The sequence below is a fragment of the Nelumbo lutea genome, chromosome 8, assembly GCF_056320005.1.
Source record: "Nelumbo lutea isolate HS-2025 chromosome 8, American lotus-T2T, whole genome shotgun sequence".
Lineage (NCBI taxonomy): Eukaryota > Viridiplantae > Streptophyta > Magnoliopsida > Proteales > Nelumbonaceae > Nelumbo > Nelumbo lutea.
In genome coordinates this window covers 8,716,171-8,738,864 of record NC_142691.1, presented here as the reverse complement: position 1 = coordinate 8,738,864, position 22,694 = coordinate 8,716,171, and the positions used below count along the sequence as shown (strand labels likewise).

Sequence of the window (22,694 nt, the reverse complement as noted above, 5' to 3'; positions counted from 1 at the left end):
TGCTTTATGTGTATATACGTATGTAAGACATGTTATGATGTGGAATTGCGATTATGATGACGAATCCGATGATGCTATAAATTGAGGAGAAATCGAGGCGCATGCAGAGCCCTCATAATTCTGTCTTCTCTGACCCACGCAACCCTCCAATGCCTGCGTTTTTTACGTTTCGGATTCCAAAATACACATACGCATGAATCTTCTTCCATCTCCAATCCCCCTTGCTTTTCCGTTTATTTACCTCCTTCGCCCCCTGCGTTTTTTTTTTTTTTTTACTCAAACTTTTCACCCTATCTGTTCGTAAATCTAAAAATCTATATACAGAATATAACATATCTGTATTATGTTATTCATGCGTGAGTAAACCGGGGCTCGCGATCTATTGCGTCACTAAATTCAAGTCATTCGGCTCTTATTTTTGGGATATTGGCGGGAGACAGTTCGGCGCAACTTGATGCATTTATTGCAATTTTAAGATTTGACTAGGGCAGAATATTATGGAAGACGTTTATTTTTGTCCAATAATATCTTACACATAAAAGCCTACTTTCTCATAGCCGAGGGAGCTGAGCCGAAGTTCACGAACCAGTGTAAGAGAGTGATGGAGCAATAGATGAAAGAGGGGTTTCTGCCTGAAATCTCCTGCTCTTCAATGCTTTTCCCGCTAAAATTCCGAATGAAATGGAAAATTAGAGCTGCGGAGAATCGCCATGGCTGAAATATCGTCTTGAGTGAAAAATCTTTGGTTGTCGATTTCAACAGCGTTGCCAAACAAACAACGTCCGTCCCTGTGGATAATCTTTTTCTGATGCTATTATGCAGGAGAGCCTTGTTGTTGTTTTTGGTCTGGCAATCCTAAGATCGAGCGAGAAACTACTTCAAACTGTGAAGATCGCTTGTACGAGTTCGCGCGCTTAGAAGGGCTGGATGAGATCCTGGAAATCGCTACGAGCGAGGTTTCCTTCGTTGATTGATGCTGTTGTCGAATTGAAGGACAAGACAAAGCTCGGATCTTGAGAAATCTCTGGTTCGAATTCTTATTTGAAGTTTCAAATGTAGTGTTCTTGAACGCACTTTTGCGGGGGAAACAAATTTGGCTTGGTTCCCGACTTTTGCGGGGAATCGAAACATCAACTCGTTCCAATCGTCGACATCGTTTCAGAGGGAAAGTAACTAGAAACTCGAGGAATCCCTGGTGTGAAAACTCCTCTTCTTTACATCTCATCTATTTTGTTTACACGAGCTTCAGATAACGGAAAAGAAAAAAAAATAATACAAGACCTAATTCTTTTCTCGACTTTCTTAGTTTGTTTTTGGAGGTTATAGAGAGAGAACATCGCTGTGTATACTGTTTCAGGCCTGGGTGTCTAAACGTCTCCGGTGGGCATAAAACAAACTTCAATACTTCACATGTGTGTGAAATAAACGTAAACCGTCAGTTCTTTTTGATTTTTCCAGGATAAAGAGGAGTTGAGGACGTTTAAAGTGGTTTATTGCTACAATCTCGAATTATCTATTTCTTTTCTTGTTTTCCTCATACTGAGGATAGAAGGACGAAGACGTTTCGATTTGGGGAATCGCAAATTCACAACTGGATTTCCTTTTTTTTCCCCTCAGCACGAGTACTTCGAGATTATTCGAGAAGAAAACTTGAATTTCGAGACGAGAACCTCGCTAATATTTCTTTCTTCAGAGTTTCCTTTGCCTTCTGGTCGATTGGACCGATTGGCCAGTATTATGCAGAGACTTGGATCTCTATCGATGTCAGTGGAGCTTAAATCACCAATCCTAGTTATCGAGTGTTGATTGTTTCAATCTCGAAAACGGTCGAAAACCGTTTCCTGTGGTCTTTTCTGGCCAGCGCTTGAAGAAGTGGTTAATATACTGGGAAGAGAACTGTGCGGCTTCTGGTGTTCGTTCTCCACTGTTTTGCGGTAATGATGGCTGTTGCGACATACTGCAATGAGTTTAAAGCTGGAATGGACAACGGAAAATATGTCCGCTATACCCCTGAGCAGGTCGAAGCGCTGGAAAGGTTCTATCACGAATGCCCCAAGCCCAGTTCCATTCGTCGGCAACAACTAATTAGAGAATGTCCGATTCTCTCCAATATTGAGCCCAAACAGATTAAAGTCTGGTTTCAGAACCGAAGGTATTAATGAATTCTGCTTCTGAATTATAAATCCGTTACCATTTAATGTGTGCTTACCGAAAATGCACGCTGTTTTTTATTCTTCAGATGTAGAGAGAAGCAGAGAAAAGAAGCTTTACGCCTTCAAGCTGTAAATAGAAAGCTGACGGCCATGAACAAACTTTTAATGGAGGAGAACGACAGGTTGCAGAAGCAGGTGTCACAGCTGGTATACGAGAATAGCTACTTTCGCCAACAGACTCAGAATGTGAGGGAGCTATTGATGTTATACTTCGTTCATTAAATATTGTTCTGCTTTTATATTTAATCTTCATTTATATTTCGTGAACGAATTAACGCCGTTGTTTTCATTTAGATTCCTTGGTTCCTGAAACATGGCTTTTTGTTTCATTTCTTCTCTTGCAGACGACCCTTGCCACCACAGACGCAAGTTGTGAGTCAGTGGTTACCAATGGTCAACACCATCTAACACCTCAGCATCCGCCAAGGGATGCTAGTCCTGCAGGGTTAGTAGAATACTGGAATGCTCATGTTAGAACCTTTTCTAGTTTCGTGTTCTGTGATGATCCTGTTTTATGATTAATGAGGTTATGCTTGTACTTTTTATAGACTTTTGTCTATTGCGGAGGAGACTTTAACAGAGTTTCTTTCAAAGGCCACTGGAACTGCTGTGGAGTGGGTCCAAATGCCTGGGATGAAGGTTGCTCCTAGCCTCCTCTTTCTTGTCTATTTATCAATGTGCTGACACTTGTTTCTCCCGGTTGTAAACTAACCACAGTTTTTAAAGAAAAGTAGCTTCCCCATCTTTGGATGTTCATCTATTCTGATATTTTCTATTTTTTATGCCAATATCTTTAGTTTTGTGTCTTAGAATGATTTGACATTTATAGATCTCTTCAGATTGTATATATATATATATATATATATATTGGTGTTACATTCTTCTGATATAAATTCATTTAATAATATCATACCCTCCAAATTTGTCTTTGTTTGTTCAGCCTGGTCCGGATTCCGTAGGAATCGTTGCTATTTCTCATGGTTGCACTGGTGTGGCAGCACGTGTCTGTGGTTTGGTAGGACTCGAGCCTACCAGGGTGAGTTATTTCTTAACATGCTATTTTCATTTCTTTTATGCTTGTTTCACTTGTGAATGGTTTTATAGACTACGCTCATTTCAGGTTGCAGAAATCCTCAAAGATCGGCCTTCATGGTTTCGTGATTGCCGAGCTGTGGATGTCTTAAATGTGCTGCCAACTGGAAATGGTGGAACCATTGAGCTGCTTTATATGCAGGTGGGTGCCAAATGTTGGACTGCCCAAAAACATGCATGCCTTAGCTTCGGTTCTTGTTAATTCATGTACTTGTTTTTCACTTGTTTTAGCTATACGCGCCTACAACTTTGGCACCTCCTCGTGACTTCTGGTTGCTGCGCTACACTTCTCTTTTGGATGATAGTAGTCTTGTGGTATGCAGCTTCACAAATTGCCTCTCTTTTGGGGACAGGAAATCTACAAACCTCTTAATTGATTGTTGTTTTCTCAATCTGTTTGATGTTGGAGCCACAAATTTATATATATGCCATGCAATCATCAGGTCTGTGAAAGATCACTTAGTAATACTCAGGGTGGTCCGAGCATGCCAATAGTGCAACATTTTGTGAGGGCAGAAATGCAACCAAGTGGGTATCTCATAAGACCCTGTGAAGGGGGAGGGTCGATAATACACATTGTTGATCATATGGATTTGGAGGTACATTTCAATTTCTCCCGTGTTAAATGATATATTTGTTCTCTAAGATGACTACTGATATCTTTAGAATTCCATTTTCTTAATTAGGCATTTAGTGTACCTGAAGTTTTGCGTCCACTCTATGAATCATCAACCATTCTTGCTCAAAGGGCAACAATGGCGGTAAGGCTATCTTCCATTACCATCTTGGTAGAGTTCTTTCTTGCATTTCTTTTTATTTACCTTACATGTAGCATAACACCACACATGGGATATCCTTGATTTTTTTTTATTATATCTCTTCAACACAAATTTGTCTACTTTGGAAAAAAACTATCGGATATCTTATTTTTAAAAACATTGTAGTCTTTTGGTTTGTAAATATTCTCCTTTAAAGAATAAGCAGAATAAGCCAAATCCTAGGAGATAATTTCTTATCTGCACAAAATGGAATTGCCAAGAAAGATTGATTAAGAATTTTTTTCTTCCGGGGGGGGGGGAGATCAAAGGACGAATATCTTATGGTTCTATTCTTTTGTGTGCTATTCCACTTAGGCTTTACGCCAGCTGAGACAGATTGCTCAAGAAGTTTCTCAGTCAACTGTCACAGGTTGGGGAAGAAGGCCTGCAGCTCTACGAGCACTTAGCCAGAGGCTTAGTAGGTAAGCATACTTTATTCCCTCTTATATCTTCTAATTGAATTGGTTATGGTTATTTTGATATTATGGAATCTGATAAAATTTGTTTTGTAGGGGTTTCAATGAAGCTCTTAATGGTTTTACAGATGAGGGATGGTCCATGATGGGAAATGATGGCTTAGATGATGTGACCATCCTTTTAAATTCATCCCCTGGCAAAATAATGGGTGCTAATCTTGCCTTTGTAAATGGATTTCCAGCTATGAACAATGCTATCCTATGTGCTAAGGCATCCATGCTTTTACAGGTCAGGAGACTAAACATGCTAAATTTACTAGATTCTCTAGGAAGAGAGAATGAATTCAGTCAGAGTTTTGTGTGTGCATGCTTGTTTTGTGCATTTTTTCATCTCTTATCCTCTTGTTAAATTTCCTATTGGTGAAAAAAGTGGAATAAAATGAAATAAACCTACAGGCTTGGTCTTTTAACAAACTATCATCATCTTCATCTAAACCTTATCCCAACTATATGGGGTGAGCCATATCAAATTATGAACTTGTTATGGGCCTATAAATCATTTTTCACCACTCCAATGTATGCCCATTTTGGTCTGTCCCTAGCTCTTCTAGCCCCTTCAACTTGTAACATATCACTTCTTCTTACTAGTGCTCTAGATGGTTTCTTTGCATGTACCCAAACCATCTTGGTCCACTTTCCCAATTTTTATCACCTATTGGAGCTACTCATAGCGTAAGTTCATTTCTGATCCTATTATTTCTAGTTTTCCTTCTTGTCCAACTCAACACTTGCATTTCTGGCACTTAATTTTTGTACATGTGGTCTCATGACTGCCATAAACTTGTTTTATTTTTTCAAGGAATAATGTTTTATTAATAAAAAATGGTATTACCCAATGTTGGTCCCAGCAATCCGGGGTCTTTGTAGAAATTTATAAAAAATGTTTCTGCATAATTTTTGTTCTACCTTAGCTTGTTTTTTGTTTTAACTAAAATCACCTAATATGTTTGTAATTGGAGTTTAGGAAGGCTATAGTATTTTGTATTCTGTTTATTATAAAAAATAGTATTTATTATCAAATCCTATAGTGATATCTTTTTTCTTTGTTACTATCCATTTTAAGTTGAGCCAACTTAATTGTAAGTAATTTTCAGTTAAAAGTACTTAGGAGGCACCATGAAGATCTTGGATGTTTTTATCAAAGAAAAAGTTTTATAAGAATCAATTATTTTTGTTACAACTTTAAATATCACAGAAAGACTAAAACCTATTTGTAATGATTGCTGTGGAATTTTAACATTTAATGTGTAATTGTAATCCATTGGAATATGTGGAAATAAAAAAGTGAGATTTTTAATTATTCAAGTGCCATCTAATTGAAATCTTGTTTGATTTGTTCTGCTCCCACATCATTCTTTTATTGCAGAATGTACCTCCTGCAATACTTCTCAGGTTCCTGCGAGAACACCGATCAGAGTGGGCAGACAGTAATATTGATGCTTACTCAGCTGCAGCTCTTAAAGCTGGGCCCTGTAGCAAGCCAGTGTCTCGAGTTGCAAGTTTTGGAGGCCAGGTTATTCTTCCACTGGCTCACACAATTGAGCATGAAGAGGCAAGTGATTTCTATGTCAGGTCACTTTACAACTGGCAGTATTACATTTGATCTTTTTAAAATTTGAATTTGATATTGGCAATGCATTACTACTTGAACTCTATAAGGCTTTGTTCTGATTATTTTGTATCTGATGCTATTATCCTAACTTGTAAGCAGTTCTTAGAGATCATTAAATTGGAAAGTGTTGGTCCTTGTCAGGACAACTCAGTCATGCCAAATGACGTGTTTCTATTGCAAGTAAGTATTCTTTGATCCAAGCTCCAATGGATCATTGCATTTTATTGTTCATTTATTTTGCCTTGGAAGAAATGATTTGGGAATCCTGATCCGATTATGGGGAGCACAAATGTCAACCTGGGTTAACATGGATGTGGTCTTGGACTTATGTGGACATAGTTTTGGAGATGCTTTGCCTAGATATATCACATTATTCACATATTACGCACCTCCTCCCTTCCATTGAAAGGAAACCATAATATGATGTAAATGCTGATTTTATGTATGTAGTGGAGATCTTTGGTGGAAAGTTTGATTATAGAGCATGTAAATCGAAAAAGTGCATATAATACAACAATAATATTGGTTGATAGTACATTTGTGCCCTTTAACCATGAAGGTAAACAAATAATTAACAATCAAACAGTGTAGGATTTGAGCTAAATGATATTGTTTTATTTTTGTTTTTTGGGTTTTCTGTTATTTTACAGAATATCATTTCACAGTTCTGTTCTATGTGCTTTGTCCTTGGTACCTTAGGTTAAGAGTGCACAATCCTCGTAAATTGGCCTCAAATTAATCCCCAATTTTGCATACTGCTGATGCAGCATTATAGCGGTGTGGATGAGAATGCTGTTGGCATGTGTTCCGAACTCATATTTGCTCCCATTGGTGCCGCCTTTACTGATGATGCGCCTCTTCTACCTTCTGGATTCCGGATTATCCCTCTTGACTCAGGGGTGGTAAGTCTTCAAATAAAAACCAGCATAATAACTATATTACCCAGACATGCAAGGACATGACTGGACAAGGTGTCAGGTACAGAAGTTACAATACATTGAAGTATCCAACACTATATGGCACCCTTGTACATTTCTAGGTATCATAGTGCTGATCGACTTTCCAATGTATTGGTTTAAGCATAGATATATCAGGATGCCATACAGGATGCCTCAAGTCCTTACTGATAATGCCATTCGGGATTGACTTTCTCTTTCTTTTACCTTTGAGATTTCAATATCCTTACTGATAATGCCATACAGGATGCCTCAAGTCCAAATCGCACGCTGGACCTTGCTTCTGCTCTTGAGGTTGGGGCTACTGGAAGTAGAGTATCTGGTGATTATTCTGGGAACAGCAGCAGCATGAGATCTGTGATGACAATAGCATTTCAGTTTCCATTTGAGAGCCATTTGCATGAAAACGTTGCATCCATGGCTCGGCAATATGTTCGCAGCATTATATCATCTGTTCAGAGAGTAGCTCTGGCCCTCTCGCCATCTCATCTTAGCTCTCACTCTGGCCTTCGACCACCACCAGGAACTCCTGAAGCACACACACTTGCCCGTTGGATTTGCCGTAGCTATAGGTGTGTCACATGAGCTCACCAACATATAACATCTGTAGTCTATCTTTGAGACATGTTTCTGGCTTAGTGTGGTCTGTTAAAAGATGTCAAGTACATAACTTAGTAGGGCTCTAATTCCCTTGTGCATCATGGGTAGCTGTTGTTCTAGTATGCTTTTGTAAAGCACACAAGAGAATCAGTGACAGTCAAACCTTGTGCCTTATGAAACCAAAGGGCAGCCCAGTGCACGAGGCTCCCGCCAATGCAGGGTCTGGGGAGGGACAGAGGTATGAAGCCTTACCCCTGCACATACAGAGAGGCTGTTTCCAATTGTGCCTTATGCAACTAATGTCAAGCCTTACCAGACTTGATCTGAATTATAGTAGAGCTATTTTATTTGAACCAAGCCTAAGTTCACATTTTTTTGTGAATTTTCTTTGATTGAATACATTCTTTGGCAGGAACTATTTGGGTATGGAACTGTTCAAACCCAGCAATGAAGGAAGTGAATCCATTCTTAAAACATTGTGGCATCACCAGGATGCTATAATGTGCTGCACTTTGAAGGTTTACTGTTGGACTTGTTCCCACTCTTTTTCACTTTCAAGATATCTTTCTATGTTCATTATTGTTTGGAATTCTTGTGGTCATGACAGCATTTTTGATATATATATATATATACTACACAAAGTATGAATGAGGGTGTGGAACTTTTGTTGACCAAAATGCCCATATTTGTGTATTTAGTCTATCTCTAATTATGAGGGTTGAAAATGCAATTTATTCTCTCTTATTAAATCCTATATTTAAGTTTATTTTTACTAATAAATGCTACTTTTTAGATTTATCTCCAATACTTTTAACACTATAAGCCCTTATATTTTAAAACTTCAATAAATTGCTAAAACCTCCTTTGAAGTTTTTGGTTGTTGATGAAACCTCTTTTAAAGTTTAATAATTGCAATTTCCTCCTCTGAACTTTTTGATATAGCTGCATGTAGATCCTTTATGTGAGAATCTTCTAAAAAGAAGCCTGAAAATGATAAAAGGCCCATGCAGTACTTTTGATCAAAATGTTTATTTTCCAAATGTTCTGTTCATATAATCACTTGCACAAATCCTTCCAATCTCTCTCTCTCTCTAAATTGATTTATTTTCCAAATTTACTCTTCACATCAACCATTCAAAGGTGTAGTGAACACTGATGTGGGCCCCACGACTGTGGTTCCCACTGTGTTCGTATGACAGCACACCATGTACTCTTTATTAGTTATGTCAGTGTTAGTTGGTAGTTATTTCAAACAGCTTGTTATTTCAACTTATTATTAGTTTATTTGCCATGTAAAGCATTAACGACACATCTGCCTTTTCTACAATTAGCAAACATATAAATATTAAGAGAGGGACGGCAGATTCATTAATCAGTCCCTCTCTCTCTTTTCTAAAACCCTTGTGTACTTTTGCTTCTCCTTCTTTTCTTTTTCTTTCTTCTTCTTTTCTCCATCTAAAACCTGTTTACTTTTAGATTCAAGACTGATTGTAGTCTTGATTGACTACTTGGTATCAGAACCAATCTAGGATTTCTCATGTGTGTCTAGTCCAGCCGACCACATGAGAATTGCCTTGGGCTAGAAGCTTAGAAAGAACTGTTTGCTGGCTGATTCTTGGAGGTTACCAGAAGGGTTTAGCAGCTGTCCGAAGGCTTGTAGAGGCTTGGAGAGTGTTTTGGTAATCAGGAAGAATCTGAGAAGGTTAAAAGGATCAATATTAGGGTACAGGCCAAGATTGAAGGTGGTGATCAGAGTTTTCTGGGTAAGTTTTTATCTTTCCTTGAGATCGTCATCAGTCAAAGATAGGTTGGACTTATCTAGGAGGAGCGGCTGAGCTCTCCTTTATTTTTCTCAGAGGCGATCAAAGTTCTTTGTTTTTTTTAGGGTTTGTCCTTAACCATACGACCATATTTGACTGTGAACCTATTTGGAAGGTGCGGCTGAGCACTGTTTCTGTTCTCACAAAGATTTCCTTAACCCTACGATCAAACCCTAAATCTGTTTCAGCATTCCAGATTGTTTTCTAAGTGAGTTCTAGACTTGTTTTGGCTTCAAAGCCTGTTTTGGGGGGTGAGAACCTTTATCAAGAATTGGACTGTTTATATTCTGAATTGTCGATTGGTTTCAGATCAGATCCGAACTGAGTTCATACATAATTCTGTTTCCCTTGTTTGTGGAAGACCTAGGCTGACTGTGATAAGTTGTTTAAGTGTTGTTTTCTATTATAGTAGCTCTAACAGTTTTTGATTACTGATTCTTAACAAAGAATGGAGTTCAAGAATCATGGGAAGGTGTTTTTGGGACTAGCAATTTTGGTAATATGTCTGAGACTGCATTTCAGATTACAACTGTGAGGTTTGATGGATCCAACTATTTAGAATGGGTCCAATCGGCCATGATGGCTATTAGGGGAAGATGAAAACTTAGCTACCTATTGGGAGATGTGAAAGAACCATCCAATGAGGACCAAATGTATACCAAGTGCGTTCAGGAGAACTACTTGGTTATGACATGGCTGTGCAACTCTATGCAGCCACATATCAGCCGAAACTATTTGTGGGCAAAAACAACCAAGAAGATCTGGGATGTCATGAAAGAAACCTACTCCCAACCCCTTAATGTTGCTAGGGCCTATGAATTGAAGTGTGAGGTTTATAACCTCAAGCAAGGAGAGAAACCAGTTTCCATTTACTTCTCTACTTTGAAATCTCTGTGGCATGAAATTGACCATCTAGAAACATTTGAGTGGGAAAGTCAGAAAGATGCATAGATTCATAGAAAGCAAGTTGAGACTAATAGGGTGTTTGAATTCTTAGCTGGTCTAAATTTTGATTATGATATTGTGAGACAACAGATAATAACAAGGGACAGTGTGATCTTATCTCAAGCCTACTCCTTGGTGCATAGTGAAGAAACTAGGAGAAAGGTTATGATGCAACATCAACCCTTCCCACCAGCCCTGGCAGCGGTTAAACCTAAGTCTGGGGGTGATACAGAAAGAGATATGAAGAAGGAAGATAAGTGGGATCTAGTGTGTGAACATTGCAAGAAACCCAAGCATACTAAAGACATGTTGGAAGTTGCACCCTCATCTAGTCCCAACAAAACTGAGGAAAAAAAGGGGTAATGCTCATGTGGCTGTCAATACCGATTCTGCATCCTCATCGGGCACAAAAGGCACGCCCCTAGACACCCTAGCTACTGTTCGGGCTGTCCTAATACAGTTGGAAAAGGAGGTTCGGAATTCAGTTCAGTCATCTCAGTCATCATCAGCTCTTGCCACATCAGCCTTTTCTCATTTAGGTACTCGGGCCTTATTTTACCATGCTTCAACTCCAGGTAACATTGAATATTGTTAAGTAATAGACTCGGGTGCATCTGACCATATGACTAGTTTGCTATCACTGATCACTACTTATCACTTATCTTCTAGTAGAGATAAAGTGTCCATTGCTAATGGTTCCCTTGTTCCCATTTTCTGGCAAGGGAGACATCAAATTGTCTAATACCATTTCCTTATCCTCAGTCTCGCATGTCTCTAAGCTTGATATAATTTGCTTTCAGTCACTAGTATTACAAATCATCAGAACTGTTCAGTAACTTTCTTCCCTGGCCGATGTGTTTTTCAGGACTTGGAGACAAGGAATGTGATTGAGACTGGCCGTGATACGAGTGGGATCTATCTGCTTGGAGAGAGTTCTCATTCGAAAGATCATGAAGATAAGAAGTCTTTTGTTTCTAAGTCTGTTAGTTCAGTTATACTTTGGCATAATCGGTTATGTCATTTATCATTTCGGTCTTTGAAGAGTGTTTCCTAATTTGTTTGAGTCAGTTCAGATGTCAAATTTGAGATATGAGAGTTGTGAGCTTGCAAAGTGATGTGACGTAATCCGGTTGCTCCCTATTGGAGATGATCTGGTTGTCAACAACGACGAGAACTGGGGTAACCTGCAAGAGAGGAGTTAGAGATCTCGGGGTGGCTTACTTGGCGGGGACGCTCCGATGGCTAAGTTAGCACTTAGTAGTAGTAGAGTGCTTGAAGATGATAACAGTGAGTTAGAGAGATAGAGAGCAAAGATTACACATCAAAACATACCTTCGCACCTGGGGGGTGAAGTCTTTATATATTGGATTCCCAGTGGATTGGTGGAGCGTTTCCTTGATCCTTGCTGTGATGGGATCTGCTTGCGTGTTAGGTGGGTAAAATGCCACAAACCGGCAAGATTGCCCTCTCCCGCTTGAACCGGGGAGTGGGTGAGCTAATATAGTAGTTGCGAGGTACGGTCCTGTAAGACGTGGAACACAGTGGTGAGACCCTCGGGGTTGCCATGCGGTGGTCGGCCTAAACGGGAGGCGAGCTGCCTGTAAGGTATCGGGTTGCCTGGTGGCGAGCTTCCTGAGCTCGTGCTCTTTAGGTCCGATCGAATATGAATGCCGAAGTACTCTTGGACCGAGGTGGTCCTGGTGTGATCTTGCGCCGAGGTATATTCGTTCCGAGGTAGTCTTGATCGAGGTGGTTCATCTGTCCGGGTTCAATCTGTAGTGAACTTGGTTCTGTTATCCTGGTTGCGATCTGGTACTGAGACGATCTTAGTTCGGGATATCCTTAGTTCGGGGTATCATGGTACCCGAGGTCGCTTTGTAGCGAATTGATCATGCTGAGCTATCACTTGTGCCGAGTCACGTCCACGTGCCGATTTGGTCATGTTGAGTTGTCGCTTATGCCGAGTCACGTCCACGTGTCTCCCTGTTACGAGGTCGGGCCAAATTCCCCTTCATCACAAAGCATTGTAGAACATCTTATTCCTTGAGTAATAAAAGTAGTAATTCTTTTGATGTTGTGCACACTAATGTTTGGGGCCTGTATCACATCCCTTCTATGGGGGGATTCAGATATTTCTTGTTGTTTGTTGATGACTATACCCGTTTTTCTTAGGTTTACCTTATGCGTTTTTGAGATGAGGTTCCTGCTCTGACCCAGACCTTTCATCAGATGATTTTAACCTAGTTTGGGGTCAAAATCAAAATCCTCGGATATGATAATGCGAAAGAATACTTTACCAAGCCACTGGCCTCTTATCTACTTGATCATGGGATTATTCACCAGAGCACTTGTCCTTATACACCACAACAGAATGGGGTTGCCGAGAGGAAGAATATGCAGATTTTGGAGGTGGCTGGAAGCATTTTACCTCCAATGTGCCTATACGTTTCTGGGGCGATGCTATTCTCACAACAGTGTATCTCATTAATCGGGTTTTTTCACGGGTTCTTGACATGAAGCCTCTGTTTACCCTTCTATACCCAGATGAAGAATTATTTACTGTTCCTCTTAAAACCTTTGGTTGCACATGCTTTGTTCAGATTATTGGACCTCATCGTTCCAAATTTGACCCTAAGGCCTCCAAATGCATTTTTCTCGGTTATGCACACACTCAGAAGGGTTATTGCAGCTATGAACCTACTTTCGAGAGGAGATTTGTCTCGATGGATGTTACTTTCTTTGAGGTCCCCTATTACCCTAGGGTTTCTCCTCAGGGGGAGAGTAGTGAGAATGGGGGGTTTTTTCCTCGGGGGGAGAGCAGTGAGAGTGGGGTTAACTCATCTGAAGTTCCTTTACCCATTCCATTGAGTGATGAGGGCTGTAATGGGGAGGGTTGTCAGAGGTGTCAGGAGTTGAAAGTCTATCACATGCGGTGGAGGTAGGTTGATTTCGATCATCAACAGTCCAGGCTAGCCCTAGTTCGTTCTGCAGATCCAGATCCAGGTCCCATTGAGATACCTTCTACTGTTGCTACTTCACTTTCTTTGGATGACCTTGACCTCCCTATTGCAGTCTATAAAGGGAAACGACATTGCACCACATCCACAACTCACTGCATTTCCCAGTTTCTGTCCTTTGATTGCCTATCTCCTTCTTACAGGTCCTTTCTCACTTCCATTGTTGATATTCCTATCCCAGAACAGTGTAGGAAGCCTTGTCAGTTCCTGAGTGGAAAGATGCAATGAAGGTTGAAATGGATGCCCTTCCGAGGAATAATACTTGGGAGCTAGTTGACCAACCCAAAGGAAAGAAACCGATTGGATGTAGATGGGTATTTACCGTGAAACATAATGCTGATGGTTCCATTGAAAGGTATAAAACCCGGTTAGTTGCAAAAGGATTTACTTAGACTTATGGTATAGACTACTTGGAGACTTTTGCCCCAGTAGCGATCGAGTTCTGTTAGCCCTTGCAACGAGTTATTCTTGGCCTTTGTTCCAGATGGATGTTAAAAATGCCTTTCTAAATGGAGATTTACAGGAAGAAGTCTATATGCAATTACCCCTTGGATTTTATGATGCAGAGATAGGTAAGAAGGTTTGTCGGTTGAATAAAGCCTTGTATGGACTAAAGTAGTCCCCTAGAGCTTGGTTTGATAGATTTAGACAAGCCTTTTGGAAAATTCGGCTATGTACATGCCCAGTCAGACCATACATTGTTCATTAAAAGAGTGGACTCTTCTTTAACCTTGCTTGCTGTATATGTGGATGATATTGTGGTGATAGGGAATGATAATAGTGAGATTGAGTCCTTCAAACAACTCCTTCATCAAGAGTTTGAGGTGAAAGATCTGGGTGCACTATGATACTTCTTGGGTATTGAGGTTGCTAGATCCAAACATGAGATCTTTATTTTTCAAAGGAAGTATGTTCTAGATCTGTTAGTAGAAACTAGAAAGTTGGGTGTCAAGCCTGCAGATACACCCATTGAACAAAATCACAAGATCAGTGCAGAGGGTGGAGAGCTTTTTGTTCCAACGATTGGTTGGAAACTCCTATATCTTTGTCTCACCCGACCAGATATCAGTTATGCAGTTAGTGTTATCAGTCAATACATGCATTCTCCTTAAACTACCCACCTCCTTGCAGTTGAGAGAATATTAGTATACTTGAAGAGATGTCTAGGTAGAGGTATATTATTCAAGAATAATGATCACATGAAGATTGAGGTCTATACAGATGCTGATTGGGCTAGGAGTGTTGATGATAGGAGGTCTATCTCTGGATGTTGTGCCTTTGTAGGGGGTAACCTTGTCTCTTGGAGGAGTAAGAAACAAAGTGTTGTTTCTCGCTCTAGTGCTGAAGATGAATACAGATCAATGGCTAATGGAGTGACTGAAATCCTATGGCTGAAGTCATTACTTGAAGAGTTGGGGCAAGTTTGCCTTTTCTACATTTAGTAAACATATAAATATTAAGAGTGGGGCGGCAGATTGATTAATCAGTCCCTCTCTCTCTTTTCTAAAACCCTTGTGTAATTCTGCTTCTCCTTCTTTTCTTCTTTCTTCTTCTTCTTCTTTTCTCCATCTGAAACCTTTCTACTTTTAGATTCAAGGCTGATTGTTGTCTTGATCGACTACTAAAGGCAAAGCTACAACTTTAAATTCTCTGTTTTTTTGTTATTTGTAAAATTCACCTTGCTTTTTCTGTAGAAACAACCTCAATGATAATTGCATGCCATTTTGTGCCTCTTAGAGGATTCTAACAAAGGGGGTATACTTGCAACTGTGTTTAGGGGAGGTGATTTCAATTTTCCAATTTCAATGGAGGTTTCAACAATTTACCCTACTTAAAAACAAAATCATTCTTTATCCAAGTGATGACTAGCAATTCAACCATTCGAATCAAATTGGTGAACCCATGTAATCATAGTTAGATAATAAAATTTTAAATAAAAATAAATATAGAAAATTACAAAAATGTAGAACAATTAGACACATTTATGATACTTTATTTAATCAAATAAAAAAAGTGTAATACACAAGAATTATTTTTATTGATGATGAAAATGAAATACATAATCTAAAACTAACCAAAAATGAAATTATTTTCCTATTTGGCAAAGATCAATAATTCAAAATTTGGGTCAAATGCGTCAACCTTTAATATAATTTATAAAACACAAAAATGAGAAAATTACAAAAAAACATTTGGGCACATGTATAATATCAAACAAAAAAAAGTGTACATAACAAAATTATTTTTGCATACATAGAGAAAAAAATATAGAAAAAATTGAAAACATTTATAGTTTTATATTTACACTACTATTAAAATTATGAATAAGATTGTGGAATTTTCTTTTGACTAAAATACTCATTTCTTTAATTTAATCCATAGTTAATTGTGATGTTTAAAATGTAATTTGAAGTACTACTTTTCACATCATTCAATTCCCTCTCTTTAATTCTTACATTTTTTTATATATGAACAAAAAAAGATATAGTAAGAAGATAAATTGCCATGTGCAAAGTTAAAAAAGTTCTTTTGGGCAAAATTAATAGTCCTGAAATTATATTGATCACCCAATGCAATCATTGAGTGCAAAATTATGTTGTTCGGAAGTTTTCTTGTAATTTGTTACCCATGACCCACTGACTGTGTCAATGGTTCAACTGCATGGATCTTACCAAGCCAATGGTTTTCAAAGAAATTTCAGGTTCATGACTGGGTCATGGGTCAAATGGTCTGATTGGCTGGGCCAACGACAGGTTGAAAACACTGCTTGCAGTAACTCTGTTTTAGAAAAACCTGAATCTTTTGATTTTTGATCTCCACTTGAATTATGCTTTTCACTTAAAATTCTAGCAGACCTAGGGGCCACTGCTTGGTGTAATGGTCTAATTTTGCGCTTGCAAACATGTGAATGTAGGTTAAAGTCTGTGAGCACCCACTTTGCGCAAAAAAATGTCAAAGGTTAGGATCGTATCCAGTCTACCCCTCCCAAAGACCCAGATAGCTGGGACTAACGATGGGTAATGGTCTTTCACTTAAAGTTCTAGCACACCCCCAGATTGAAGTATTCAACATTACAAAAATAAAAAAATACCACAATTTTTCATGCTGTGACATAAAGGATGAAGTACAAATCACTTAACATCCATAGGAAGACATGAAAAGGAATCGTGAAAACAAAAACAAGCAGAACATTAGGTAGAATCTACAAATGTACATATTCCCAACCCAGGCCCCAGCAATCCCAGTACTAGGTGTGCTGTGTTTACCCCAGTCCTAGCCAGTGTGACTGCCTTTTGATTTATGGATCTAAGAACCAATATCAATGAACAATTCAGGTTAGTTGCTAGAATTTCTTCTCAGCATGAATCTATGAGGCCATGGTCTCAATCCTAATACATTGGACCAACCAATTACTACCCAGTAATCTTCTTCCACCACCAAGTTTCTCCATCTCTCTCATTGGAAATTCTCAGTCCTTGTACAATTATGAAATACGACTTAAAATAGAAAAACAATTCCTATAAAATCAATGAAATGTTTTCATTCACCTCTTCATATAGGAAAAAATCTTGAGAATAATAGCAATATGACTAGTATATTTTGATACCTGATTTTTATTCTAGGATGTAAGGATGTATTGCAACAATGCATTGGGATGATTTGACAAGGTTAGAATGTTTACAGCTCGACCCTGTTGCAGTTCTCATGCTGATGGGAGGCATGGAAGAAGAAGTCATTTTTCTTTCAATTCCTTATCAAGTGGAATTTTTATACTTTTTTGGTGTATATAATTTTGGTGAATTTGAGTCTTTTGAAAGTTATTTTCTGAGTTCAACTATGATACCAGAAAGACATGATACTGGAAATGCTTGTAACCAATCAACTGCCATCATAAAGTTGGTAACTAATTAGATGGTTATTTAGCAAAGTCACGTGGGTGAGTGTGCTTTGTAAAAGCCCTCCAAGTATCATGTCTTTCTGGCAGAATAGTTATCTTAAAGTTGATAGTATCACATCAAATTTCTTTTAGCCTAAGGTTAACACTTGTGTGTTATGCATGATTTTGGGGTCATTGGATAGGTAGTTATCTATCCCATAAGACCTGAATATTTTAAATCCAATGTGTTTTGAGGGAGTAATAACTATTTTAGTGATAGGATATCAGTCTATAACGAGATTTGGGTCTTTCTATTTCTTTTGGTCTCTATTGGAGTTGTTTCTGGTTTTTTAATTCCAGTAGGATTTATAGTGTGTCATTTGAGTAAGTTTAGAGTAATAGTCGTTACTTGAGTGTCCTTGTGGGTTATCTATGGGTGTGTCTTGAAACTATTAGAAGTTGTTTTGGATAAATTTTTTAGTCTAACCTGCAAAGGGAAATTCAAGGCCCTTAAGTTGAGTCAATAAATAGTCATTGTAATTGGAATTTTAGAGTAGGATTGATGTAACAAAGATTGTTTTGAAGTTGCCTGCTTTTAAGCTTGTTATCTTTACCTCTCTCTTCTCTAACTTTAAAGTTGTAAACTTGCAATAGTTCTCTCTCTTTTCTTTTCAGATCCGAATATCTTTCTCTATAATTTAAATTTTCAATTTTGCCTTTTCTTCCTACCATGTGAAGGTTGTAGGACTTTTCTCATTCTTGTCCTACATCATTTGTTTGGTTGGCAGCTTTGACCAATGCATCACAGCATATGAATGTGCTGTGTGCCTTTGTCAAAGACTTGTTGAGATATGAAATAAGCCTGTAGACACAAGACTTACATAGAAGTTCCAGGTTGCAGTCCTAAATTAATTTGGAAAACAGGTTTCAGTCCAAGGAAAGACCAACATTGGTTGTGCAGTCTAAATGGGAAACCATAAGAGATGGCTTTTGAAATCCTAATCACCAAGTGGTCCAAAGTGTGTTCACTGTTTCCTCAACATCTGTCTTTATGATGCCTTTATATCTTTAGAGAGGTTAGAAGGATAACACCTAACCAGTATCCTGTGGATTCTATTAAATGGATGAAGTATTTGTGCTGAATACATGTTAGAATCCAAATTTCTGTAAATTCTAGAGGAACATTTCTAGATAACTTTATAGATGAGAGTAAAATAATAGTATGTAAAACATTATGCTCAACCCCTTTATGTGTTGGGCTTACCGTGTACGCAGTTTATCTATTTGCATACATCATGGTATGTAACTTTTTTTCTTTTTCTACTTATTTGACGTAAATGAAGAATCAAAATACACAATGAATGCCATTTTTCATCTCGGTATAGGAAAATGAAATGATACTTTTTGGTAATTTCCCTTCTTTTTCTTTCTTATGTTTGGCATCTGAGCAAGTATAATCTGAATTCAGTGGTTGATGCAGGCATTACCAGTTTTCACCTTTGCAAATCAGGCAGGTTTGGACATGCTTGAGACAACTTTAGTTGCACTACAAGACGTAACTCTGGAGAAGATATTTGATGACCATGGACGAAAGACTCTCAGCTTAGAGTTCCCACAGATAATGCAGCAGGTTTTGCACTGCCCTTCAAACACTTTTTTTTTTGTAATATTTCTTTATAATCTTTATGAGAAAAAGATAAACTCTTAATGATTTATTTTCAGTTGAAGCTAAGTTAAATGATATGTCTGGCTTTCATAGCATTTGAAAGTACAAATTCATCATGCATAATCATTGGTGGAATTTTGTTAACACTTTTTTTTTTGTAATATTTCTTTATAATCTTTATGAGAAAAGATAAACTCTTAATGAGTTATTTTCAGTTGAATCTAAATTAAAAGATATGTTTGGCTTTCATAGGATTTGAAAGTACAAATTCATCATGCATAGTCATCAGTGGAATTTTGTTATTAATGGAAACTCTGAAATGTCATTGTTTCTTTCAACAGTCCTTGAGGACACCATTCCAGAGAATTTATCCATTCAAATGGCATTGAAAATAAAATGTTATTAACTTCATACTCTATGTGATCCCATGTTACACATTGTCAAATGCAACTCTGTTTCTGGCCATGAGGGGGGGGCGGGGGGGGGATCATCAATAGTCTTGTCCCACCTTAATCCCTAATCAGTCATCTATCTGAAAATTCTTAATTCCTGCAGCTGTTCTGCGATACAATATTTTAGCTTTAATTCCATCTCTGTTATCATTTTAGACAACATGATAGGTGGTTATCATTTTAAGAAGAGCCTGGTAGGGTAACTTCTTTTGATTATCATTGCCCCCGAAGTCATTTTGTCAGTTGTCTCAAAGCTTAACCAGAGTAATACTAGTGGAAACTGGAATGTTAAAAGTAATTAGGTAGCTAGAGTAGCTGTCACGTGTTTGGATTGAAATATATTCTTAGTCTTGAGTAGCCTATCACGGAGATGTCGCACCCAGATGGCCTTGGCCAATGATCATATGGCATTTACTGTATTAAACAATGTATGGTTGACTTTGACATTGAGTATTTGGGATCTTTTACACAAAAGAAATCTGCTTTTTCAGAAGCACGACATCATTCTTCAGCACTAATTCTTTTTGGGGACAAGTTTATAGATTGTTAACTATTTGCCTCTCTTTCTACACTCTGCAGGGGTTTGCTTGCCTCCAGGGTGGTATTTGTCTCTCAAGCATGGGCAGGCCAGTCTCCTATGAGAGAGGAATTGCTTGGAAAGTTCTGAACGAAGAAGAAAATGCTCACTGCATTTGCTTTTTGTTCGTCAACTGGTCTTTTGTCTGATGACTCTGATTCAATGTTCTGACCAAGCAGATTAACAGTAAGAACGAAGAGTGAAAGAACCCGAACCTTATTATTTCTTTTTCCATTTTGTTTACCTCTTGATCTTTATTTATGGAGATCCTAGAATAACCTCATTATTGTTTTCTAATGTGAGCTTCAGTTGAATCTAGGCCCTGTTTTTGTTAACCCACTTTTTTCCGGTTGTTCCTTCTTGAGTCTGCTTGTTCCGAGCCCTTCTCTCCCCCCTTTTGTATCCAGCACCCCGGATGGCGAGGGTCAATGTCAACTTATCTGATACTCTGATAGCCCTTTTCTGATAGCCCACAATGGCCCACAGCACATCCCCGCCGTGTATTGGGAACATCTCACGATGATAGTACCAGAATTGATGATGTCATCATCGGGAGATGTTTCCAATATATGGCAGGATGTACTGTGGGACATTGTGGGGCGCATATCTGAACTTGGAACAATCATGCCCATTGAAATATTTACATTTTAGGAAAATTTGTAGTTTGTTCCTTCCCACAGATTTTTGTTGGTTTTGACCCAAACCCCCACCCTATGCTACATTAGTCCTTGAATTGTGATAGATTCACTCATCTGTCACTGTCTTAGCTGTACAAACCTATAAAAATTTGTGGGGCGGAAGAATCTATAAAAACTGGCCATTTTAAGAATATGGGTTGTTCCCGAGCCTTCACTTGTGTTGCATGTTGACAGTGGCATTTATTTGTTCGATACTCTGCCTGAGCAAGCTGCTGGGGAGTTGGGGGGCTTTGTTCGAGACTCCGCTTAATTCATTGCTGAGCATTTATAGTTATGCAACGTAATAAATTGTGTTGGGATTGGGGCGGAAGAAATACTGGAATAACTGTCACCCTACAATGTAAAGTCTACAAGCAACTTAAAAAGCAAAAACAGAGTAAAGGGGCATATGTTAATAGGTAGATATGGTGATCAATTCTAATCCCACTAGTTGTAGTTGCGTGGGCTTGAGTTTGCTTCTATTATCTATAAATCTATAATGGTCGTTGATTTTGGCAGTAGATGACCATGCAACGTTTCAGTACAAGCAGCTAGGGCAAGCTTTGATATAATGATTAGCGGCCAAGGGAGGTGACTCTTACATGCCAATGGGAGACGGCAAGTCAATTACAGCCAAGGACACTTTGCCAAGGATAGTTCAATGCGCTTAAATATGGGAAAGGTGAGGTTCAAAATTTTGATATGATATGCTCTATATCGGGCGTATCATTGTATCGTATCTTTTGGGTTCCCAAATGTTTGTATACAGGTGTTTCAGTATCTTTTTATTTTAATAAAAAACATGCCCAAAAATCAAGTTCTGAAAAAAAAACTAAAAAATATAATTAACATAGGTTTTAGTACCAGTACGCGTCTGCTGATACATAGAGTGCGTATTTATATTTTGAACCTTGGTGAGGATATGATACAGACATAACTACGCTACAGTAACCTCTCCCTCTGATAATGAAGCATGAAGGCATTCAAAGAGTTTGAAAAATACATTATGGTCGAAGAATCACACTGCTACCATCGAATCGAGTGTTGCCGCATGGTGAATTAGTCTAGCCTACTGTTGGAGTCAGTCATTTGGTAAACATGGGTCTAACTTGTTAGTGGCATGCACCGACTCTCCAGAGATGTCTACCTGAACACATTTGCCTTAAAGTTTAACCCAATGATGGTAGATTTTATTGGTATGAGCAAATATGCACTTATTGCCTTTCACCCATCTTGGCATCTATGCTTGAGAGATCATTTTACAATGCTGGCCTATCAAATTTCACATGTCGTGTTGGCGTTATTCATACCATGCCATGGCTATGTTTTATGTTGGCCATAGGAAGTTAGGAACTACATTTATCTCTAGAATGGGTTACTTAAATTGCTTCAAGGAGGTCCGCCCTTCTTCTACCTCAAGGTCTTCACTATACAATATTTATTGCACCTAGCAGTTTTACCAATGATGCTACTAAACATGCACCCATTAAAAAAATAATGAAAATGTCCTTGCATGCAAACGCTTCACGTATATTGAGCATGTCCATCAATCCACTTAATTCGATTCTATTACCATCATGCCCCAATTGCCGAAATTTGTAGGTTCCCTTTTGAAATTAATAATGCCATTGAGAAATATTCTTGGGTCAACCATCAATATAAACCAATTATTTTGAATTATTGTCCCCGCCTCACTAGTGTTTTTGTAAGGCTTCGGAACAAAGATCCATCCTTTGTCGGGCTAAGATGTAAAATCACCATTCATGCCTCACAGAAATGAATATATGCTGCTTTTTTTTTTTGTGAGAGGTTGCATGCACCATACACACCATGTAGTATTAACCGTAGGATCATTGTTCGCAAGTTTTCTTAAATCCTGTTGAATAGGAGCATAAT

At 38.4% G+C, this 22,694-nt stretch overlaps 1 protein-coding gene across 13 annotated transcripts; it reads left to right on the top strand.

The window, feature by feature from the left end:
- Positions 1-443: 443 nt before the first annotated feature.
- LOC148842547 (homeobox-leucine zipper protein ATHB-15-like) lies at positions 444-21,611 on the top strand. Of its 13 annotated transcripts, none has more exons than XM_088958704.1 (20): positions 500-1,195; positions 1,307-1,380; positions 1,459-2,152; positions 2,240-2,399; positions 2,558-2,658; positions 2,762-2,852; positions 3,154-3,249; positions 3,334-3,447; positions 3,537-3,620; positions 3,749-3,904; positions 3,992-4,066; positions 4,439-4,545; positions 4,636-4,828; positions 5,966-6,151; positions 6,311-6,391; positions 6,979-7,113; positions 7,414-7,739; positions 8,180-8,285; positions 18,907-19,056; positions 20,124-20,456. In XM_088958704.1, the coding sequence occupies exons 3-20, from the start codon at positions 1,938-1,940 to the stop codon at positions 20,268-20,270; spliced, it is 2,523 nt and encodes an 840-aa protein (XP_088814830.1). In that variant the 5' UTR covers positions 500-1,195; positions 1,307-1,380; positions 1,459-1,937; the 3' UTR covers positions 20,271-20,456. The 13 variants fall into 13 exon arrangements, with proteins under 13 accessions (XP_088814828.1, XP_088814826.1, XP_088814819.1 ...); XM_088958698.1 differs by having other exon boundaries at positions 18,895-19,056; XM_088958702.1 differs by adding an exon at positions 21,321-21,611 and having other exon boundaries at positions 444-2,152; positions 20,124-20,307.
- Positions 21,612-22,694: the final 1,083 nt, after the last annotated feature.